This window comes from Patella vulgata, chromosome 4, assembly GCF_932274485.2.
Source record: "Patella vulgata chromosome 4, xgPatVulg1.2, whole genome shotgun sequence".
In the NCBI taxonomy this organism is placed as follows: Eukaryota; Metazoa; Mollusca; class Gastropoda; family Patellidae; genus Patella; species Patella vulgata.
The window spans coordinates 85,876,267-85,897,680 of record NC_065882.2 but is presented as its reverse complement, the minus strand read 5'-3'; the positions used below and the strand labels follow the sequence as shown (position 1 = coordinate 85,897,680).

The following is a 21,414-nucleotide window of genomic DNA, read 5'->3' as shown; positions in this document are numbered from 1 at the left end:
AGATTTTCAATGATTATTGAAAGAAAAGAAATTACAATGTAAGTAATTCACTAGGCATAGTAATTAATGTCTTTGAACTAGGCAACAAAAAGTCCAATTTGGATTTAAACCCATATTTTAACAAGTTTTTATTTCCCAGGCACCAAATACAAAACAAATAAAACACTGTTCAATTTCTTGTTAAATAATCTTGTTATGAAGTTATTTCAGAATCTGTAAGATTAATCATTCAATCAAGGGATATTATTTGAAAGTATTTTATATAAAGAATCTTCAACTGCTAGAATCTTTAAATTAAAGGGGCATTGGTAAGATTAGATAAAGAGCTGGCAGTTCTCGCTATAATAGTTAAAAAAAGAAGATAATGAAAACAGAAAATTCAGAAAATTTCAGTCAAATTGTTTCACTCTGAACAGCGATATTAGCGATTCAATTTTAGCCTAGCCTCGAACGTCATTACTAACTTTGGTGCGATAATAAATCAAGTCTCGATTATCCATTTTTACATTAAATTATCCATCACAAAATGTATTCAAATCCACTAAATATCGCAGGTTAACAATGGCATCTAGAGTTGATTATGGTCTGGATAAGTTAATTAATGTTTAATTAATAATTTAGATAACATTTCAGGCCTAAAGAAAGACCTGTAATAGGCAGATTTATGTCTTGCATAATGTATGTTTAATGACTGGTTCATAATGCATGTTTAATATGTACTTAAACATGTGCGCGCTCTATCATAAGGCCTGTCATTGAGTCAACTGGTGTGGTTTCGAATCCACGGTTGTACGTGACAAGGAGTAGGGTCGCCTGTCCAACCTCGTGGGTTTTCTCCGGGTCCCCCGGTTTCCTCCCACTGCTAAAGACTCCTATGTGCAAGCAAATTATTGAAATGAAATTAAACCATGTGTTAGTGTCGAAATGATCTAGTTTGTGTCAAGTGGACATTAAACCCCATTTCTCTCTCTCTCTCTCTCTCTCTCTCTCTCTCTCTCTCTCCCTCTCTCTGTAATATGTATGTTTAAGAACTAGCATAATTTAATGGGTGTCATAAACAAAAGAAGTGTGTAAGTTTTGCCAAGGTATTTTAGTTATTCCTGGGAGTTACATTGCCAGATTTATTTCATTCATCCATTCCCAGTATTTATAGTAGACTAGCTTGTCTTTATTTTTAAAAATAGCATCCATTATTTTTTATTTAAAAATCAAATTTCTAGGAGAAGTCATTTAGTTCGATTTAGTTGCTGTGTTTATGTGAAAAGATAGCCACTTGAGAATTCACCCTCCCTAAATTCTTTCTTTGATTCTTATTTTTTCCTCGTGGATGAAATCGTTATCTAAACTGGGCAATAAACAATATGATGACATAATGTTATTTCAGCAACGCTCATGTGCAATTCAGTGCATTTTCCCTCACACCTTTATCAATTTTAACGCCGTGCAGTTTAAAACAAAACGGGGGAAAATGAGGAACTTATTAAATTTTATGAGGTGTATTGACAATCTAATCGTTTTAATCGTATCCCAAGTTCCTCGAGAGTTATCTCGTGGTAAATAATGATAGAAAAAATGTCAAGTTTATTGGTGATGGTGTGAGATGAAGTGTAAATAATTTTATAAAATATTGATAATAAAATGAAACACCCTCACTCCCAAAAAAAATGTGTGTTTGAAAATGTTGATTTTCATGCACAGTTGTCTCGTTATTTGGTGATGCAGCAGCTAGGGAAAGATAACAATCTTTTTTTTTTTTTATAGAAAATATACTGTTATATCTCCCTGATCATATATCTCAAGGATTGCATTGGATTTTACTCGGATTAAAACACAGACACACACAAATCTAATCAACCACGTTTTATTAATCTCATAAACGCAACTCTAATTAACATTAGAGGGGTACAACAATTGAAATAGTGATCATGTGATTAATAAGTAACTTTATATGGAATACATACATATTCATCAGACACTACATATAGATTCCTTATATAGAATACATACATATTCATCAGATACTACCTATAGATTCCTTATTAAAGCCAAATGATTGACATTTGCATTTTTTCGTAAAAATCCAAATATCAGCGGTAGATTAAAAATAGGCCGAATTCCAGTGAAAATCATTGATGGCGATGTCTTGTGTTGACTATCTGCAGATGATGGCGATGTCTTGTGTTGACTATCGGTAAATGATGCTGATTGTCAACAAATTTCAATTCATGGTATCCCTCTGTTGTAAAAAATACTTAACGGAATTGAACCATTTTTGAACTGAGATTCTTATTAGAGATTAAGTGGCCCCTTACATAACCCCTAACAACAATGCCTAGAATTATAATTACCAGGGGGAGTGGATGGGGAATGGATAGCGTGTGCATCAAGCGCTGAAATAAGCGTCCGGACACGAACAATGTCCGAGCGAATTGACCCCTTTTGACAGGCCAAATTGCCTTTCGTCCGGACATAATTGTCCGACCGTGTTTTTGTAAAACATTAAGTCAAAAATATTCGAGTCGATCGCTATTTATTATTAGACTCAAAAGTCCAGGACCAAAAATATCAATGACCCTAGTCATAGTGAAAATGTTACTATTTATATCTCGGCCGCGTGCAGATAAAATCTTCAATAATTTTTAGAATCGACTCTTTTACGCTGGTTATATCAACGACCCGAGTCATAGTAAAAATATTACTATTTATACATGTATCTCTCTCGGCCGCGTGAAGATAAAATAATGAATAATATTGAGAATCGGCTCTTTTACACTGGTTATTCGAGTCTCGTAGCTAGCTTTGCGTTACTTTCGTATATGATTAGCTCTAAATCACACCTAACATGACATGTAATTATATAAATTATTAGTAATAAAAGTAATAATATTTTAAAATTAGTTTACAAGAAAATGTTCAAGTTGACTATGTATGTAATTAGGGACAGATTTTTTATACGAAAATATCTCACTTTGTTGGACACTTCCAATGTGAATGTAAATAGAAGAGCCGTGAAAACATGTCGAATAAAATAACTTCTTACTTTTCCCAACCCTCGGACACGGATATCCCGACTAGTGGGACCGTTCCAGAAAATTCAAAGACTGGTACTGTGTCTTATGTCTCTCATAAAGACACTTCTAAACGGGGGCCGTCACCAGTTCGAAAATTACAAACACGAACCGTAGAAAAGTGGATCAAAAATGACTTGGCAGATTCTGAACCATTTACGACAGCTCGAGATGTCTATTCTTTAGTTAAATTTGAATCTTAATCAGAGTTTTTAGGATTTAGTCCCCAGCCCCACCAAAGAGATTAATGACATTATTATATGAACTATAAAGTTGTATTCCATATACATATAAAAACTTAAAACTCCAGGTTGTATGTGAGTCATCAATTTATTTTATTAATAAATGTAGGCCTATGTATAATAATATATATAAACATAGTAAATTTCAACAGTTTTTTGGTTTAATATACTTTATAAAGTATTTGTCAGGCTGAAAATCTGAAATGTCCGGCCGAAAACCAGTTCAGCCTGACATGATGTCTGTAGAGAGGATCCTTAATCTGGATGAGGTTTCAATTCATCGTCTTTGTTAATACTGAACAGTATTTATCTATTTTTGGTTTAATATTCCGTTTATAGATTCAACTTTCACAGTATTATAGTTTTTTTACCACGGATTAAAAAAAATTTCTGAAATGTAATCACCGTGAAGAAGAATGTATACATTATTGTATAGTCAAATCTTTTGTAATAATAAACAATGAACAAAGTCTCATCATTGCATCATTTTAGCACAATAGGAATCCTCGCAATATTGTGACAAATGAATCTTCTCTAAAATGAATATATTACATCTGTCCAAAAATTGGATTAAATTCCATTCAGGAATAATAAAGATATGGTTAATTGAAATGATAAGCTGGAAAATTATCTAGGGTTGGTATTTCGATTTTGTTTTCACAAATAAATGTTAAATGATCAATCTGAATACATATTAACGTGAATTAATCATGCATCATACAAGAGCTAAATCTGCCTATTTCAGGTCTTTCTTTAGGCCTGAAATGTTATCTAAATTATTAATTAGACATTTATTAACCTATCCAGACCATAATCAACTCTAGATGACATCGCTAGCCTGCGACCTTAAGTGGATTGTGATCCGATTTACTGCATAACTTTCCTCCTCGATTAAACGATTAAATGGATAACCGAGACTATGCTGTTTAACGTTCTGACTTTTGTAATGATGACCGAGACTAGGCAGAAATTTTATTCGCTTAGTTCTCGGTTCATAGTGGATCAATTTGAATGAAATTTTCAGCAAATTGCCTTTACGTTATCTAGTTTTTAATTATTATAGTGAGAACTGCCAACTCGTTATCGAATCTCCCATAATGTATCTTTAAGCAATGAGAAATTGGAGCCATTGTGGCTCAGTGAGTAAGATGTTAGCTGGCTAACCTGGCCCTGTGTACACATTGGTGTGAACTGTGCACATAAAAGATCCTTTGACAGTTGGAATTCGATATAAGAGTAGGCAGTAACGCTGCTGTCCGGGCAAAATTTCCCTCATAGCCCAGTTGGAGCAGAACAGTAGGACGTTGAACCCCATTTAATTTTATTTCGTTTGCAAAAAATGCAAAGACACATCATTACTTTAATTGAGATACGCGACCCCCAAATACTAATGAACAAAACCTTAACTTTTAAAGGTAGATGAATTGCATATATATATATGATATTGCGTTAAAAACCTTAAAGATGTGCTACTCGTGCCATCACCGTCGTAAAATGGATGGATACAGCCTTGTATCTTGAGGCCAGTTATATCGTATCGGATAAATAAATCTGATCTTCATCTACGGAAAGATAATAAAAAGTTTAGTGCCAAGATTGCCTGGAGGGGACGAAACAATACGGAGAATTGAAACAAGACCGATGAAGTAATACCGTTAATCTGGCGGTCCTTATCTTCCATTCACCTGGTCACTGCCATATTATGCAAACAAGAGGGATTCACAATCGTTCCGTTTTATTTGTTTAAATAACTAAACACCATGGGTCGTGTTTATGTTTATAGTAACGCGAGAAAACAGTTAACTACTCAAGTATGATAATTACCTAGAGGGAGCAGTTGTCAGTGTTTGTCGAAACTGTTTCTCCCCATTGGCTACAATCTGATATTGCTGTCCTCTGTAGATAATTCCAGGAATGGTTAGAATCTTGGAATCGTTAGTTACGTAACACGCTCTTACCAATAATATCCCACAGCTAGTTATATGATGATCTGTGAACGTCTGAACGGAGGCACGGAAGGAACGCTACAATAACCAGCCACTTTATCATCTTCATGACAAGATGGATCCACTGATAAAACTCTTAAAGGCAAAATATTTGGCATTTTCTGTACCGTTGAATGTAGTAGGGTTGATATTAGCAAGATGCTATTAGTATGGGTGTAGAGAATACGAGACAAGTTCTAATGAAAACCTCATGAACGGTAGATTTAGTCTGTGTTTTAGTTGATTTATATGACAGAATGTTCTACGTTGTTTCTAAAAGTCAAGATATAAGATTTTATTGTATCATTATATCCACAAAGGACAACATACAAAGTTAACAGTTTATATAAATGTTGATTATACAATTATATGAAATAAAATGGAGTTTTATAGCATGTCAACACCAAGCATGAAACTAGGATATTTTTTATATGTATGTGATATAAATAAGAGCAAGTATCACAATTAAAAACTCAATTACTAGTATTATACATATAGGTAGCATGTGTGCGTTGCATCATAAGGTCTGTCATTGAGTCAAATAACATGGGTTCGATTCCCCAGTTGTACGTGACAAGGAGTAGAGTCACCTGTGCAAGCACTTGGGTTTTCAACGGGTTCTCTAGTTTCCTCCAACTGCTAAAGACCCTACGGATAAACGAATTATTGAAATAAAATTGAACCATGTTAGTCCCAAAATGACCTGGTTTGTGTTGAGTGGATGTTAAACCCCATTTCTCCCTCTCTGTAAAGTATGCATTCCAAAGTACACTTTGCGGAAGAAAATTAAAAAAGAAGAAAATAAGCATATAAATGGTTTAAAGAAAGGTGTAAATCTGTATGTGTATATTCTTTCAGTACCGCATATTTCTTGTGTATGAATAAAGATTTCTTGTGTATGAATAACGATTTCTTGTGTATGAATAACGATCTCTTGTGTATGAATAAAGATTTCTTGTGTATGAATAACGATCTCATGTGTATTAATAAAGATCTGAATAAAGATCTCTTGTGTATGAATAAAGATAAAGATCTCTTGCGTATGAATACAGATTATTAATAGTATCAACATTTGTTAACCTTGTCACTGTGTTTAAAGCTAGCAGTATACTTCCGTTTAACTCCCGAAGCTCCGTACTCGACCCTACGTACTCCATGGGTATAACAATACTACAAAACTTTATTATAATTTGAAACATTCGAAGTTTGTTTTCAACAAGTATAAAATGTCAGCTTTGAATGAGAAACAAAAAGTACGTTTAGCATGGCAGACATTTCTGCACCGAAAAAAATGCAAGGAGTCAGGAAATATATTTGTGATTTTGTAAGGGTAGGACGATGTTTCCTCCCCGATCGCATGTTTTGTAAAATGGCTTATTATGACAACCTATAACTTGAGGGCAGATAGAATGAAATGTTGATGTAATAGGAGAGTATTTTGGCAGATTTGGGGTGAGTTTGACATCTGGGTTTAGAGGATGTCTGTATCAGGTAGAATCAAGAACATCATCAACATGTAGTAAAGACATATTTTATATCAAGATAGAAAGACCAAGAGAATAAAATATAAACTATCGCTCTGTCATTGGTTCCCAAATTTTTTTAACTCTGAAACCCTGACATTTTATTTTTATATTAAAGTGAGAATTTCAAATTTTGTAAGAAAGTCAAAACATAATTATTTCTATGTCTTTTGCTCAATAGGTTATCAAATCACTATTATACGAACATGGGCATTATTTCCCACCCTTAAAAATCTATGACACAGGAAATAACAACACAATTAAATCCCCTGTTTTGCTATTGACAACATGGGGCAGCCATGAAGTTAAAAATGATATTTTTGCCAATTTCTCAGCTGGCAATAGCGAATTATAGAATTAATAGGATTATTCTTTAACAAGGTAGGACTGTTTATGGATACCATCTATTTTAAGGCTTTATATAACTTGAAAATTTGCAATTGCAACTTTAAATTTTATGTTGAGGAACCCATGAATTTTTTAACGGAACACAGGGGTTTAGAGGAATATAATTTGAGATCCACTGCTCTATTTTAAGTTATTTTGTTGTGGTTGGTGCTGTGCATATGGACAGTGTATGCTGACTATTTATAAATTAAATTTAATTAGCTTATTTTAATTATTTAGGTTTATATTAAGACAGCGAGAACTGTGATTAACTAATGGAATAAAAATTGTCACTATATATTAAGCTCTTTAGTTATGGTGGGTGTCATGCATAAGGACAGTGTATGCTAGTCATATATTGATCAAATTTAATTAATTTATTTTTATGAAAAATTCATTCATTATGTTTATATTAAGAAGGATAAAATCCCTGCCCGTACATGTATTTAAGAAAATTAAGGACAAATTTGTTGTATAAAGGGAGAACTTATTTATATTTTAATTAATTTAAAATGACCAAATTCTTTTTTTTTCAAATTCTTGGAGATAATTTGTTTATTTTTACAAAAATAATAAAATGAATACATTGAAAATTTTATTCGAATTACTTTATTCTTGGCGAAGTAATGACTGTTTGAAGATGTCGTCAATAGACAGACGAAGTGACTTATCTTCCTACCGCAACCTATTGACGATAAGTCACTTCGTCTGCCTATTGACGATGTAGCCTATATCGATTATTATCGTAGCAGGTTGTTGGATGGCCAAATGGTTAGCGTGTATGCGCTGTATCCTAAGGCCTGTCATTGAGCCGTCTGGCGTGGTTTCGAATCCCCGGTTGTACGTAACAAGGAGTAGGGTCGCCTGTCCAACCTCGTGGGTTTTCTCTGGGTCCTCCTGTTTCTTCCCACCGCTAAAGACCCCTACGCGCAAGCGATTTATTGAAATAAAATTAAACCATGTTAGTCCCAAAATGACCTGGTTTGTGTCAAATGGACGTTAAAGCCCATTTCTCTCTCTCTCTCTCTCTCTCTCTCTCTCTCATATCGTATCCATGGTATTTTACAACCAATGGGAAGTATGCGTCTGCTTCCTTTTTTATGCTTTATTTTATTCTATAAAAAGTTAATATATATATTTCTTTATATAAACACAGACTGAACATATTTCATAGAATATTTCTTTGTTTCTAGCTTGACATTTTCAAGTAAAGTTTTTGTTGATTTTAAATTACCAAGTATTTTTGTTGCAGTGACAAATGATTGGTCCGAGCTGTATGGTCAGGTACAGCCATTTATATTAATGTGTTGTTTCAATAGGAAAACAGTTAAACTGGTATCTTCCCTTTCTCTTGTCCCCATTGCTCTGACCCTAGCTGCCCCGTTGGGACCGGCTACAAAAGAAATATATTAATAGAGGGCACTGCATCACGCGTAGACAATAAATATTGTATGTTTATATATATCATTGTAGCCATCTGGTTACAGTGTATAAATATATTGCGCTATTGTCTTTACGGTGGGTCCCCACGTAGCGTAGTGCACCAGTAACCACAATGCACTAGCTGATCCTGCGACACCCTATAGAAGGAAGTACAAACGTTAACTATAACACTACACATCTGCATCTCGTTTTCGTTAGAATGAGTTAATACCCAGGTCCAGAAACAGGTGGTCCCCCTTTTTACGCTGGTCTCGCTGACTAGAGTATTGTTATTGTACAGGGGTGGAGAAGGGCGGGTGAAAGGTCACGATTTGGAAGGGTCAGGCTTGGTGTGGTATGTGCTGCTGTTTCAGATTTAAATCATAAAGATTGGGCTGGCAACATTAGGAAATAAAATGGCCTTTGAATCGACTTGTTAATCTGTTTGTTTTTAGGCAGGTAAATTAGATGATGAAATTATACGCCATGTTGACGGAAGTTGGCGAGTGTAACACGATAGCTATGATTGCTTTATTGTTTACATCTGGGACACGCTTCTAAAAAAAATCACAACTTTTTCTGGGAGACGCTTCTAGGAAAATCACAACTTTTTCTCTCGTCTTTAAAAAATTCATAAGCATTGAAGGAGTGGATGACATAATTTATGAATAATCACAACTTTTTTCTTTTTTCCTTCTTTAATGACTGCATTGATCTTTTTTAAAGCTGCATAAATATCATATTTGTTCAAAAACTGCATAAAAGTCACTTGTTGTGGAGACGCGCGACTCTGATAGTAACAGCTTATTCAGGCCTTGAAATAAGCCACCTATCCAGAACAAATCACGCTTTTTCAGGCAGTGCAGGGGTCGAGAGACGCTCTAGTGGTTTAATGCGTGCACATGAAATCACAAAGTCTGTCACTGAGTCAAGTGGCCAAGTGGCGTGATCAAGAGTAGGTCACCTGTCCAACCTCATGGGTTTTCTTCGGGCCCACCAGTTACTCCCACGGCTAAAGACCCCCTACATGCATACATGGAAGCGAATTATTGAAATAAAATTGAACCATGTGTTAGCCCCAAAATGACATAGTTTGTGTCGAGTGGATGTTAAACCCCATAGCTTTCACTCTCCTTTCTGTCTTTATTAGCCCAGTTGCTGCTGGAAAATAACATATTTAACCCAATTTCATGTCAATTTTCCCTCAATGTATTCATATGTTATTAATTATCTATTTTTTAACTATTATCACACAAGAACGACCAACTCTATTTCTAAATTTTACACTGTACATAATGCATTTTTAATAGACTAACTATGTATTTATTCAAGTGAAAATTATCTCTTGCACATGGGAGAGCATATATTCAATGAATTACGGTAAATTATTGGGGAATAATATGTCTTTATAAATAAACTAAATGCTATTATAAAAATAATCCACATACAGCTGGACAGCGGATCAGTTTTCCTATGTATATATGATAAGTTTATACATTAAAATACTCGGTTAACTTTCATAAATAAACAATAACCCCACAGTTTTAATTTACAGATGCACTCCGTCCCGCTGAGTCTACACACTTAATATAATAATTATTATATTAACGATATTTTAAATGCATTAAATTAATTTAGAATTTTTACAAGTGGGTATTAGTTCAGGCTTGTGTCATTTTGTTTGAGAAAAACTTTTAAAAGATCTGAACCCAAGTTCACAAAGAATTCTTAGACATAATAATTTACTCAACTTTCAATCATTGTTTATGAGAAATATCTTTGATCCAGAAACACAAAACTTTGCATATATTTTCTTATTGATGTATTTGATACTTGAAAACAACAAAAGTTTTATAAAGAGCTATATTTTAGTTAAAATAAGGCAAACTATTTTGAATAAATTCTTGACTTAAGTCTGAGAAATCTTTGTGAACTCTGGGCCAAGTTTATTCAGATATCTAGAATCCTAAACATTTTTTCATATTTTCACATCTTTAATCATTGCTACACTTTAAAAGAGGTTTAAAAGATAATTAGATCATTTTTAATATTTTGTTTATTTATGGAATACTAGGATTAAGAAACGGGAATATCCTATCTATATAATCCCTCTTTGAAGCAACATAAACAAACATTAGATGTAAACAAAATCACTCCCCAAAAAAACACAGAAAATTAGAAGTAATTGATGCGTAGAAATTAGAATGAAAAGTAATATTAAAAGAAATTGAGAATTAAAAGCAGTATAATAAACAGAGTTGCCATTAAATTTGAAATGGCAAAAAGATTTTAATTCATTAAATTTGAAATGGCAAAAAGGTTTTAATTCATTTGATATCTAAGCTATTCGATGGATGACATATGGAGTTGATTATGGGCTTGACATAAATAAAACTTAAATAATATTTAAAGCTAGAGAAAAGACCTGCAATAGGCGAGAGAGAGAGAGGGGGGGGCAACGTCCACTCAACACAAACCAGGTCATTTCGCGACTAACATATGGTTCAATTTTATTTCAATAATTTGTTTGCGCGTAGGGGTCTTTAATAGTTGGAGAAAACCAGAGGACCCGGAGAAAACCCACAAGTCCTGAAATGACCAAGTTTGTGTTGAGTGGAAACTCTCTCTCTCTCTCTCTCTCTCTCTCTCTCTCTCTCTCTCATTACATAATACATCTTTAAGTAAGTGTGGAGAGAGTACTGGTTTTACAATGTTTAGTTGTTTTGGTTGTTTTGTTTGGTTGTAAAGCCATGACATGTTATTGTAACTCAAGTTGTTTAAATTTGTAACATTAGTGGATTAAGTGACATGATGGTACCCCTGCCTGTTAGATGTTTGGTGACTGGCTGTGTACCTCCCACCCTGTCAAATAATATTTTCTAATGAGATCATCTTATTAACATGGCACAGTTAAATGGGATGGTTATATAAACTTTAATCAGTGTCAGTCTGAAACTGGAGAACTTTTCTACAGGGGTTACAGTTTTATTGGGAGTCATTTTTTGTCCGTGTCCAATTGAATAGAATTTATCTATCCAAGTAATTTGCTTGTCAGTCAATTAAACAACATTATGTAAGAGCTAAATCTGCTTATTGTAGGTCTTTATTTAGGCCTTAAATGTTATATTAATTAGACATTAATTAACTTATCAAGACCATAATCAACTGTCGATGCCATGGTTAGCCTGAGATATTTTGTGGATTTGAATTTAAGAGGGACAGAGAGGGGTAGGGTGAGGGGGGGGGGTCAGGGGAAGAGAAGGAAGGAGAGGAGATGGAGAGAAATGTGATTTAATGTCCACTCAACACAAACGCTAGGTCATTTCAATACTAACTTGATTCAGTGACAGATCTTGTGATCTGCCCCACACACATTTAAAAGCTATTCAGCCAGCACGCAATCCGTGCGCGCAGTATCATAAAGTCTGTCATTGAGTGAACTGGCATGGTTTCGATACCCCGGTTGTACGTGACGAGTTATATCATCTGTCCAACCTCATGGGTTTTCTCCAGTCCCTCGGTTTCCTCAGATTGCTAAAGACCCCTACGCGCAAAATAAAATTGAACCATATGTTAGTCCCGAAATGACCTAGTTTGTGTCGAGTGGACGTTAAACCCCATTTCTCTCTATCTCTCGGCCACCCAACCCCCCTAGAATAAGAAGAAGTAATTGATTTCTATCTATAAATAAAGTTAAATAAGTTCCCAGCATGTAGAGTCAATATATAAAGATATAAAACCTCTGTTGTTTAATGTTTATTTATCGATATAATTGGTGTTAGATTTCTGTTACTCTGTTTGATTTAAACCAATCTGTAATATATTTATTATAAATCAATCTATTTGTTAAACATCGTGATTAGGGGGTGGAGTAATTCTGTGCCACATGTTTTGGTCCACATTAGCGGGGGTTTTTTTTGTGCATTGTGGAATGGATAAGGATCTGCAAATGCAATGACAAATTCAAGCACGGTGTATAATTAATTTTGGTTGAAGGATTTAAAGCTCCGTAGGCACAGAGCCAAAATACTTGATCAAGTGTTGTAATGAATTTGTTTAACAAACTTTTGGGATGCTACAAACATTGCATTTTCTAGCTAAGATTAATTTAAGCACACCATCTAGTTTTGGGGTTGTTTCTAAAGTGCACGTTTTGGGTTGTTTGGTAGTACACCTTTTGGGTTTGTTTCTAAGCACACCTTTTAGATTGGTTCTATACACACCTTTTGGGTTTGTTTCTAAAGTGCACATTTTAGGTTGGTTCTAAAGTGCACATTTTAATTTGTTTCTAAGCACACATTTTGGGTTTGTTTCTAAGCACACCTGTTAATTCTGATGAGATTTTTTTAAATGTATATTTTATATTTACAGAAGAGTTTAGGAGAGGAAGGAATATGGTTAGAATTCCGCCATATTGCTAGTTATTTAATGTGGTACTGTAGTCATCGAGCTAATGAAGAGTTGTTACATGAAGTTATCCTGTGTGTCGGAAATTTTACAGTTCTTAATCCAGATAATCAGGTAAGCTTTTGCTTTAGTACAGTCAAGCCTAGAAGTAAGACACCTGGTACAGACATTGTCAGGAACAATTTCAGACTTTAAGCCTATTGCAGACTGGGGAACATTTTTTGGACGAAAAATGTCTGCGTCGTATGCGTTATACATTCTTCGTTGTCGTGAAATTTAAGAAAGGTATAAAACTTTTATTTTGTTCGACGCCAACAGATGTTAGTCGGTCTGCATATTGTACCGTATGTTAGTCCTGAAATGACTGTCAATTAAACCCCACTTCTCTTTCCCTCTCTCAATTCTATTTTATTGAAAACGATACATTTGTCTCTAAAATCTGCATCAAAAGAAGAATGTGATTGGCTTTCCAGCGGGATGAGGAGGAGGAGCGAGAAACAAAAAGAAATATTGCCACCGTTTCCAAGAGAAATCTTTTATAATTTATAATAATTTAATTAGAAGATGGATGTTTAAATATTTTTATAACCATTTTTTATTCTGGCTTTCGTCTCATTAAGTTATTTCCCTCTTTCACATCGACGAGACTTTTATACTCTCTTTCAATAAACACAGTGTTCGGTCCGTAAATTTATGAGACATTTAATGATGGTGAACAATAAAGGGAAGAGTTTTAATCAAGTTAAAATCGAGAACTGACACGAAAAAGCTCTCTATAAAAGCCGTGATCAATACCTCGGGGAATCGCCACGGAGATTCAGATGTTACACTCTGTACCGTTAAATTGAATAAAAGCAGAAAATTCGTCAGGATTAGAATGCATTACGGGATATTCGGGGATGATGTTGCTGTCTGTAGGGACGCTATGATATAGATATGCTTCGGTAATGGGTCTGGATGTCGAAGATAAAGTAGTCTCTGTTGTCTATTTACCAGTGATATGACTATATACAGGTTGATAAGCACAAGTAGAATCCAGCATGATTTATAGTTGTTTATGTTATTGTAGGACATTAGGATGTTAAAACAAACGGGGGGATCTAATGTGGGCCCTTTAGATCAAAAGGTCTGTCAGGGAGGAATGGATGGCCGAATGTTTAGCACGTGTGCGCTGTATCATAAGCTCTGTCTTGAGTCAACTGGTGTGGTTTCGATTTTTCGGTTGTACGTGACAAGGAGTAGGGTCGTCTGTCCAACCTCATGGGTTTTCTACAGGTTCTGTTTTCCTCCCACTGCTATAGAACCCGACGCGCAGGCCAATCATTGAAATAAAATTGAACCATTAGTCCCGAAATGACTTAGTTTGTGTCACATGGACATGAAACCCTCTCTGTCATTGGGTTAAGTCGATCCCAAGCTTGCAAGGGATAAGGAGTAGTGTCGCCTGGCTAACCGCGTAGGTTTTTCTCCCACTGCTATTTTAAAGACACCTACCCACAAGTGAATTGTTATAATAAAAGTGTAAATGTATCATAGATTAGTCCTTAAGTGATGTAGTTTGTGTTCATATTAGAACACATTTCTGACTCATTAACCTCTATTTTATCAGTCATTATCTTGTTTTAGGTATGCGATCACTCGCGAGCGCCTGCCGTGCACCTGAATGTCAACCGAGGGGAGATTTATCTCCCTCGCCTTATAATTGAAAAAAATCGTTCTCCTTATTTGTAAATCATGGACATATGTATTCTTTTTTTTTTTAAAAAGTGTGAATGGCTCCCATTCCGATCGCTGCCATGCTGCGATTGTGAACAGTTAAATGGTGTATTCGATGTGATCGCACATGGTAAATATTCCGATGAAAATGTTACTAAAAATAGATGGCGTCTATGCATCATTGGTTAATTTAACTGAGATCTAAATCAGAACTCCGCAAGACGTGAGAAATTACGAGAGAGGGCATGTGAAAAATTTCAGTGAGAATAATTCTGGAAGAAATAGATTCTATTTTGATGAAATTTTCGAACCTTTATGGTTATATTTTGAATAGGGGTTATGTTTTGAAACAAAATTTATACAAGCTGTGTATATTTAGAAATGTTGACAAGTATTTCTATTAGAATACTGTCAGTAGTTTTAGACGATAGCAAAAGTTTGACTTGACCGTACAAGTGCTATTATTTAGCAGACAGTGTTTATTACCATTTATATAACCAGGAATGACCCCCCAAACATGCAGTTATTGATCTTCAGAACCATTTCCCATGCACACAACTAATCCCTCTCCTTAATATCAGATTACTCTCCTTAATTTCTAAATCACTCTTCTTATCAAAACTGGGATCTCGAGCTTTTTTAGGGGAGCGATTTTTTCAGTTTTCAGTTTGTTCATTGAAAGGAGTTTTTTTCGGCTCTCCTCTAAAATGCACATGACAAGGAGTAGGGTTGCCTGTCCATTTCGTGGGTTTTCTCCGGGTCCTCTGGTTTCCTCCCACTGCTAAAGACCCCTACGCGCAAGCGAATTATGTAAATAAAATTAAAAACCATATGTTAGTCCCGAAATGACCTAGTTTGTGTCAAGTGGACGTTAAACCCCATTTCTCTCTCTCTCCCTCTAAAATGCAAACAACGACTAATTTCATTTGTTAAATTAACACCAGTGGCAGGTGGATTTCTTGGTTTATTGGAATCTTTTTGTTCTGCACAATTCACATGTAAGACTCAATGTTTTCGTGAAGAAATTCATTCGGATGGGATAAAAAAAACAAGGTCCCATGTATACATTGGTGTGCACCTAAAAGATCCCTTGGCAGTTGGAATTTGCTGCCGAGCAAAATTTCCCTCATAGCACATTGTATGTGGTATGCCCATCTTCATTAGCCCAGTTTAGGAGCAGAACAGTAGGACATTAAACCCCATTTCATTTCATTTCTTGAAGAAATTCAAACAACACTTCAATGTATAAAAAAAAATTTACACAGAAGCACATTTTTTTGGTCCCATCTGATGAATAAATGGAAGACATTTTTGTTATTTGTCGCCTCGTCCCCACGCCCCTCGTCCCTTAGCCCCTCCTTGTTTTCCTGATTTTAAATCCATAACAAATGATGAAAAATTTGAATTCCAACTTTCAAGGATTTTTTTTACACAGAAACACATTTTTGGTCCCATCCGATGAAGTTTTGTCATTTGTCCCCTCAGCCCCTCATTTGTTCTCCTGATTTTAAATCCTTAACAAATGATGAAAAATAAGAAGTCGTGTTGATTAATGAGCCGAGTATTAGAACAACCTGAGTTTGACAGGTGACGAAGGACAAGAGATCACAATTCACTTGTAAGAGGATTATAAACGGCTTAAACAAGAATTATTTCTACAAACTGTCGTTAAAGTTTCTGTAAATACTGCATGCTGCCAGTAATTAGATATGTCACAAGCTTTTGATATTTGTTCCGATAGTAAAATCAGCTTACGAAAGGATTAAAATACTAGAATCGTTCGTGGTCTCGGATCGTTATAATCTCCAACTGTTTATACCCAGATTGAGGATAAACAACATTCTGCGCCGCCGATGAAAAGGAAAGTAAAATTTCGAAATTATGGCACAATTTCTTCTTTCTCGATGTTTGGTTGTCTTTTGAAATGACCGAATGCATGTTGAATGCCTGTCTGGAAATATGTGTCTAAAGCCTAGCTCACAACACATTGTGTGCTACTACAGGCATCGTCAATAAAAGGCTTGATCTCGCTTTAACTATGTACATCTTATCAAGGCCTTCATGTAATACCCTGCATATTTCGGCACTAATTTCGATTAGGTACAATCCCAACTTGTGAACCTATCAGATTCCTCCGTCTTCACAAATATCAAGTCTCACGCTTTCAAGCTAAAATGTCTACCTATGATAATCGAGTTGCAAAGTTCAAGGTTCGTTCAATGTCAAGGTTGCTGTGGAGGTCGCTATGTCACAACCTTTGATTGGACGATACTGTTCACGTGTCTGTAGATAAAGTAACTATAAGTTCGTTAATTGTGAAGTAATCCAGCAACGTCCAGATGTTGTAAAACTCCCAGTCCTTGATTCAGGAACATGTACTACGGGTAGCCTACTGAGGAAATTATAAAATTTTAGTAAACCCGTGTCTGAGACGTACGTGTCACTTGTGTGTGCTCGACACCATAGAAGATTGTAGATTGGCCGTAGAGACTTTTGGTCCGGCATATACAAAATATTTACCCGTTTTTTTGCGGCTTGTCTGCGAGCTACCAAACCCTACGATCTGTGCGTATCAGAAGACGTCTGGTGGATTGTGAGCTAGGCTTTACTTATATTATTATACTCTTTTAAAATAATTAGACTCTTCCATCTATAAATAAATCAACTGTAAATGTGACTTTTGGATTCTTTAATTAGAGGGAGTGTTAGAATTTATGGTAGACACTTATTTCCAGACTGAGTTGAAAAACTATAATGTGTGAAAAAAACAGGATCAATATTAAGTAACCCCACATAGCCATAAATGGGCTCTAATATAGTCGAACTTACTTCTAAAGTGCATGTACATAAATCTGCTCATTTTCAGTAACGTGTATATCACAGATTTCAGTATTTTGGAATCAAGTTAATTATTTGGTCAAAACAATATTTACTCATAAGATATTAGATATACCATGACAATTATATCTATACCAAACTAGCTAAATATTAAATATACCATGACAATTATATCTATATCAAACTAGCTAAATATTAAATATGACAATTATATCTATACCAAACTAGCTAAATATTAAATTATACCATGACAATTATATCTATACAAACTAGCTAAATATTAAATATGACAATTATATCTATATCAAACTAGCTAAATATTAAATATATCATGACAATTATATTTATACAAAACTAGCTAAATATTAAATATATCATGACAATTATATTTATACCAAACTAGCTAAATATTAAATATGACAATTATATCTATACCAAACTAGCTAAATATTAAATATACCATGACAATTATATCTATACCAAACTAGCTAAATATTAAAATATACCATGACAATTATATCTATATCAAACTAGCTAAATATTAAATATACCATGACAATTATATCTATACCAAACTAGCTAAATATTAAATATGACAATTATATCTATACCAAACTAGCTAAATATTAAATATGACAATTATATCTATACCAAACTATCTGAATATTAAATATATCATGACAATTATATCTATACCAAACTAGCTAAATATTAAATATATCATGACAATTATATCTATACCAAACTAGCTAAATATTAAATATATCATGACAATTATATATATATCAAACTAGCTAAATATTAAATATGACAATTATATCTATACCAAACTAGCTAAATATTAAATATATCATGACAATTATATCTATACCAAACTAGCTAAATATTAAATATGACAATTATATCTATACCAAACTAGCTAAATATTAAATATATCATGACAATTATATATATATCAAACTAGCTAAATATTAAATATGACAATTATATCTATATCAAACTAGCTAAATATTAAATTATACCATGATAATTATATATATACCAAACTAGCTAAATATTAAATATGACAATTATATCTATACCAAACTAGCTAAATATTAAATATGACAATTATATCTATACCAAACTAGCTAAATATTAAATATACCATGACAATTATATCTATACCAAACTAGCTAAATATTAAATATGACAATTATATCTATACCAAACTAGCTAAATATTAAATATACCATGACAATTATATCTATATCAAACTAGCTACATATTAAAATATACCATGACAATTATATCTATACAAACTAGCTAAATATTAAATATGACAATTATATCTATACCAAACTATCTGAATATTAAATATGACAATTATATCTATACCAAACTATCTGAATATTAAATATATCATGACAATTATATCTATACCAAACTAACTAAATATTAAATATACTGTGAAACATTGCTGAGTATGAAATATGAAAAAACATGTGCACAACAACATTTGAAATGGTATCAATAAAACTTTGATTTAATGGAGAGAGCCTCAAATATTTGTATGGTATTTTATGGAATGTCTGGTCGACAAGTGTTAAAAGACAGAAACCAAAAACCAGCCTCAATTTCAATCAAATAGAGCATGTCAATATACATTGTTCTATACATACGTATACCAAATGACATCGGAACTGGGGTGTCCATAAAAAAACGTTTTGACGAACAGTGAACCAGGACATTCGGACATGCCGTGTATATAGTGTGGACGGAGCCGGCTTTGTACGAGAATTGAGGACAGATTTACGAACGAGGACTACCTTCGGCCTCCAACCTTAGGTGATGATTAACACATGGTGTCCGCTAGAAGGACTATTTGTTCATGTGGATTTCGTTATTCACTCCTTCCCCTCTGTTAGACATAATATTCCCGGCATGCTAGCACGCGACCCGTGCCATAAATGCCATCAATATTGTCCTTAGTGTCCCCAAACGTAGGCTGGCTGCTGTACGATAATATGGGTTCTGGTTAAACAGTTTATTGTTTATGTAAACTTGGTCAGATTGTATTGGATGTTATAAAAATAGTCTCACTGATCATTTTCCTTCTAGAGATATAGAATATATCATTCAATTATTAGAAATAAAACCTGAATTTGATCTTCAAGTGTCTAAACTTTTTTGGAGAGATTTTGATAACCAATGAATACGAGGGGTCAGTTGAAATCAAAATAGATTGGTTAGTTGTCATCACTATTTTAACAGTGAAACAGCATCCTAAAATGATCAATTTAAGATTCATAAGAATTTGATCAAAATTTTAGTCCCAATGTATACAGGTTTTTTGGGGTTTTTTTTGTCCCATTCGAACAACTAGAGACTCTTTCCTTGTCAGCCATACAGATATCAATATGAACATTCAGTTGAAATCAAAATATAACTAAAGTTTCTAATCTTAAGTGGATGGATTTTTAATCCTTTGTGTTGAATCTCTATATAAGTCCAAAAATGGTTAAAAATAATGAGTTGAAAATAAGTTAACTGTACTACTACTAGAGTACATGTTGTTAAACTAAAGACTGTGTTTGTAGACCCAGTGTGCATCTCTCTCTCTCTCTCTCTCTCTCTCTCTCTCTCTCTGAAAACACATTTATCAAGATATTTTTAGCATAATATGAGACATTCCTTTTCTAACACCAATCCTGAGGTGCAGTTTATTTTTCACCAGGTCTTCATTTAGAAATTATATCAGTCTCATTTTTTCAACTCTGGTGATCTTAAGATTTCAGAACAGGAAATCTGTTGAACGAATAGAAATGGATACACATGACATAGGGAGAGGTTCCCGCTATTTTCCACGATATCCCGTTGCTTTTAGTCGTTTAGGTAATGAAGAAATTAACACTTTGGTTCACACCCCGCTGTTTTTGATGAACGTTTGTGGAGGTTTTATGAGGTTTATATGATTGCGTCAGTGTGATAGCGCCCGGGAGGAGAGGAGCCATGTTAAGATTGATAACCTATGCATCTCGTTCGTTAAAATATTAAATTATTTTCATGAAGTAAATCATTTTAAAAAAAAAATTTTAGAGTCAGATTTCAGGTTGAGGTGTTTTTTAACTCCAGAAGAAGTTTTCAGGAAATTGAATGTTGTATTAATCTAATTTAGATTTGTTCTCAGCTATTCCTCATACTTAATTTGATTTAAAAATTAAATGAATATAAATGGAAGATAATTATTTTTAAGAGAGAGATGGGGTTTAACGTCCACTCGACACAAACTAGGTCATTTCGGGACTAAAATATGATTTAATTTTATTTCAATAATTCGCTTGCGCGTAGGGGTCTTTAGCAGTGGGAGGAAACCGGAGGACCCGTAGAAATTCCACGAGGTTGTCAGACGACCCTACTCCTTGTCACGTACAACCGGGGATTCGAAAACAAGTCCGTTGACTTAATGACAAGCCTTATGATACAGCACGCACATGAAAAATAAAAGAAATATGGTTTAAGGTTCTACTGTTCTGCCTCAACTGGGCAGTGGCACTACTTCTTTTTCAAATTCCAACTGTCAAGGGTTCTTTTACTTGCACGCCAATGTGTACACAGGACCTCAGATTTTTCGTACCATCCGAAGGACTATACATTTTCCCTTGCCAGACCCTCCGTCCTGCACCACTTCGCTGACAAGGGACAACTGTGCATGAAAATTAGCGGCCAACACTAGGATCGAACAAAGTACTCCAGGTTAGCGAGCCAACGTCTTCCTCACTTAGCAACAGCAGCTTCTTATTTTGATAATATTCAATCATTACAATTATTATCTTGTTGAATTTAA

The 21,414-nt window shown here is 34.2% G+C and overlaps 1 protein-coding gene across 1 annotated transcript in view; it reads left to right on the top strand.

The window, feature by feature from the left end:
- Positions 1-21,414, top strand: part of LOC126817265 (S phase cyclin A-associated protein in the endoplasmic reticulum-like) — an 82,192-nt gene that overhangs the window by 35,660 nt on the left and 25,118 nt on the right. Inside the window, exon 6 of the mRNA XM_050544079.2 lies at positions 12,999-13,148. Coding sequence (XP_050400036.1) covers positions 12,999-13,148 — 150 coding nt within the window. The remainder of the gene's footprint in view (positions 1-12,998; positions 13,149-21,414) is intronic.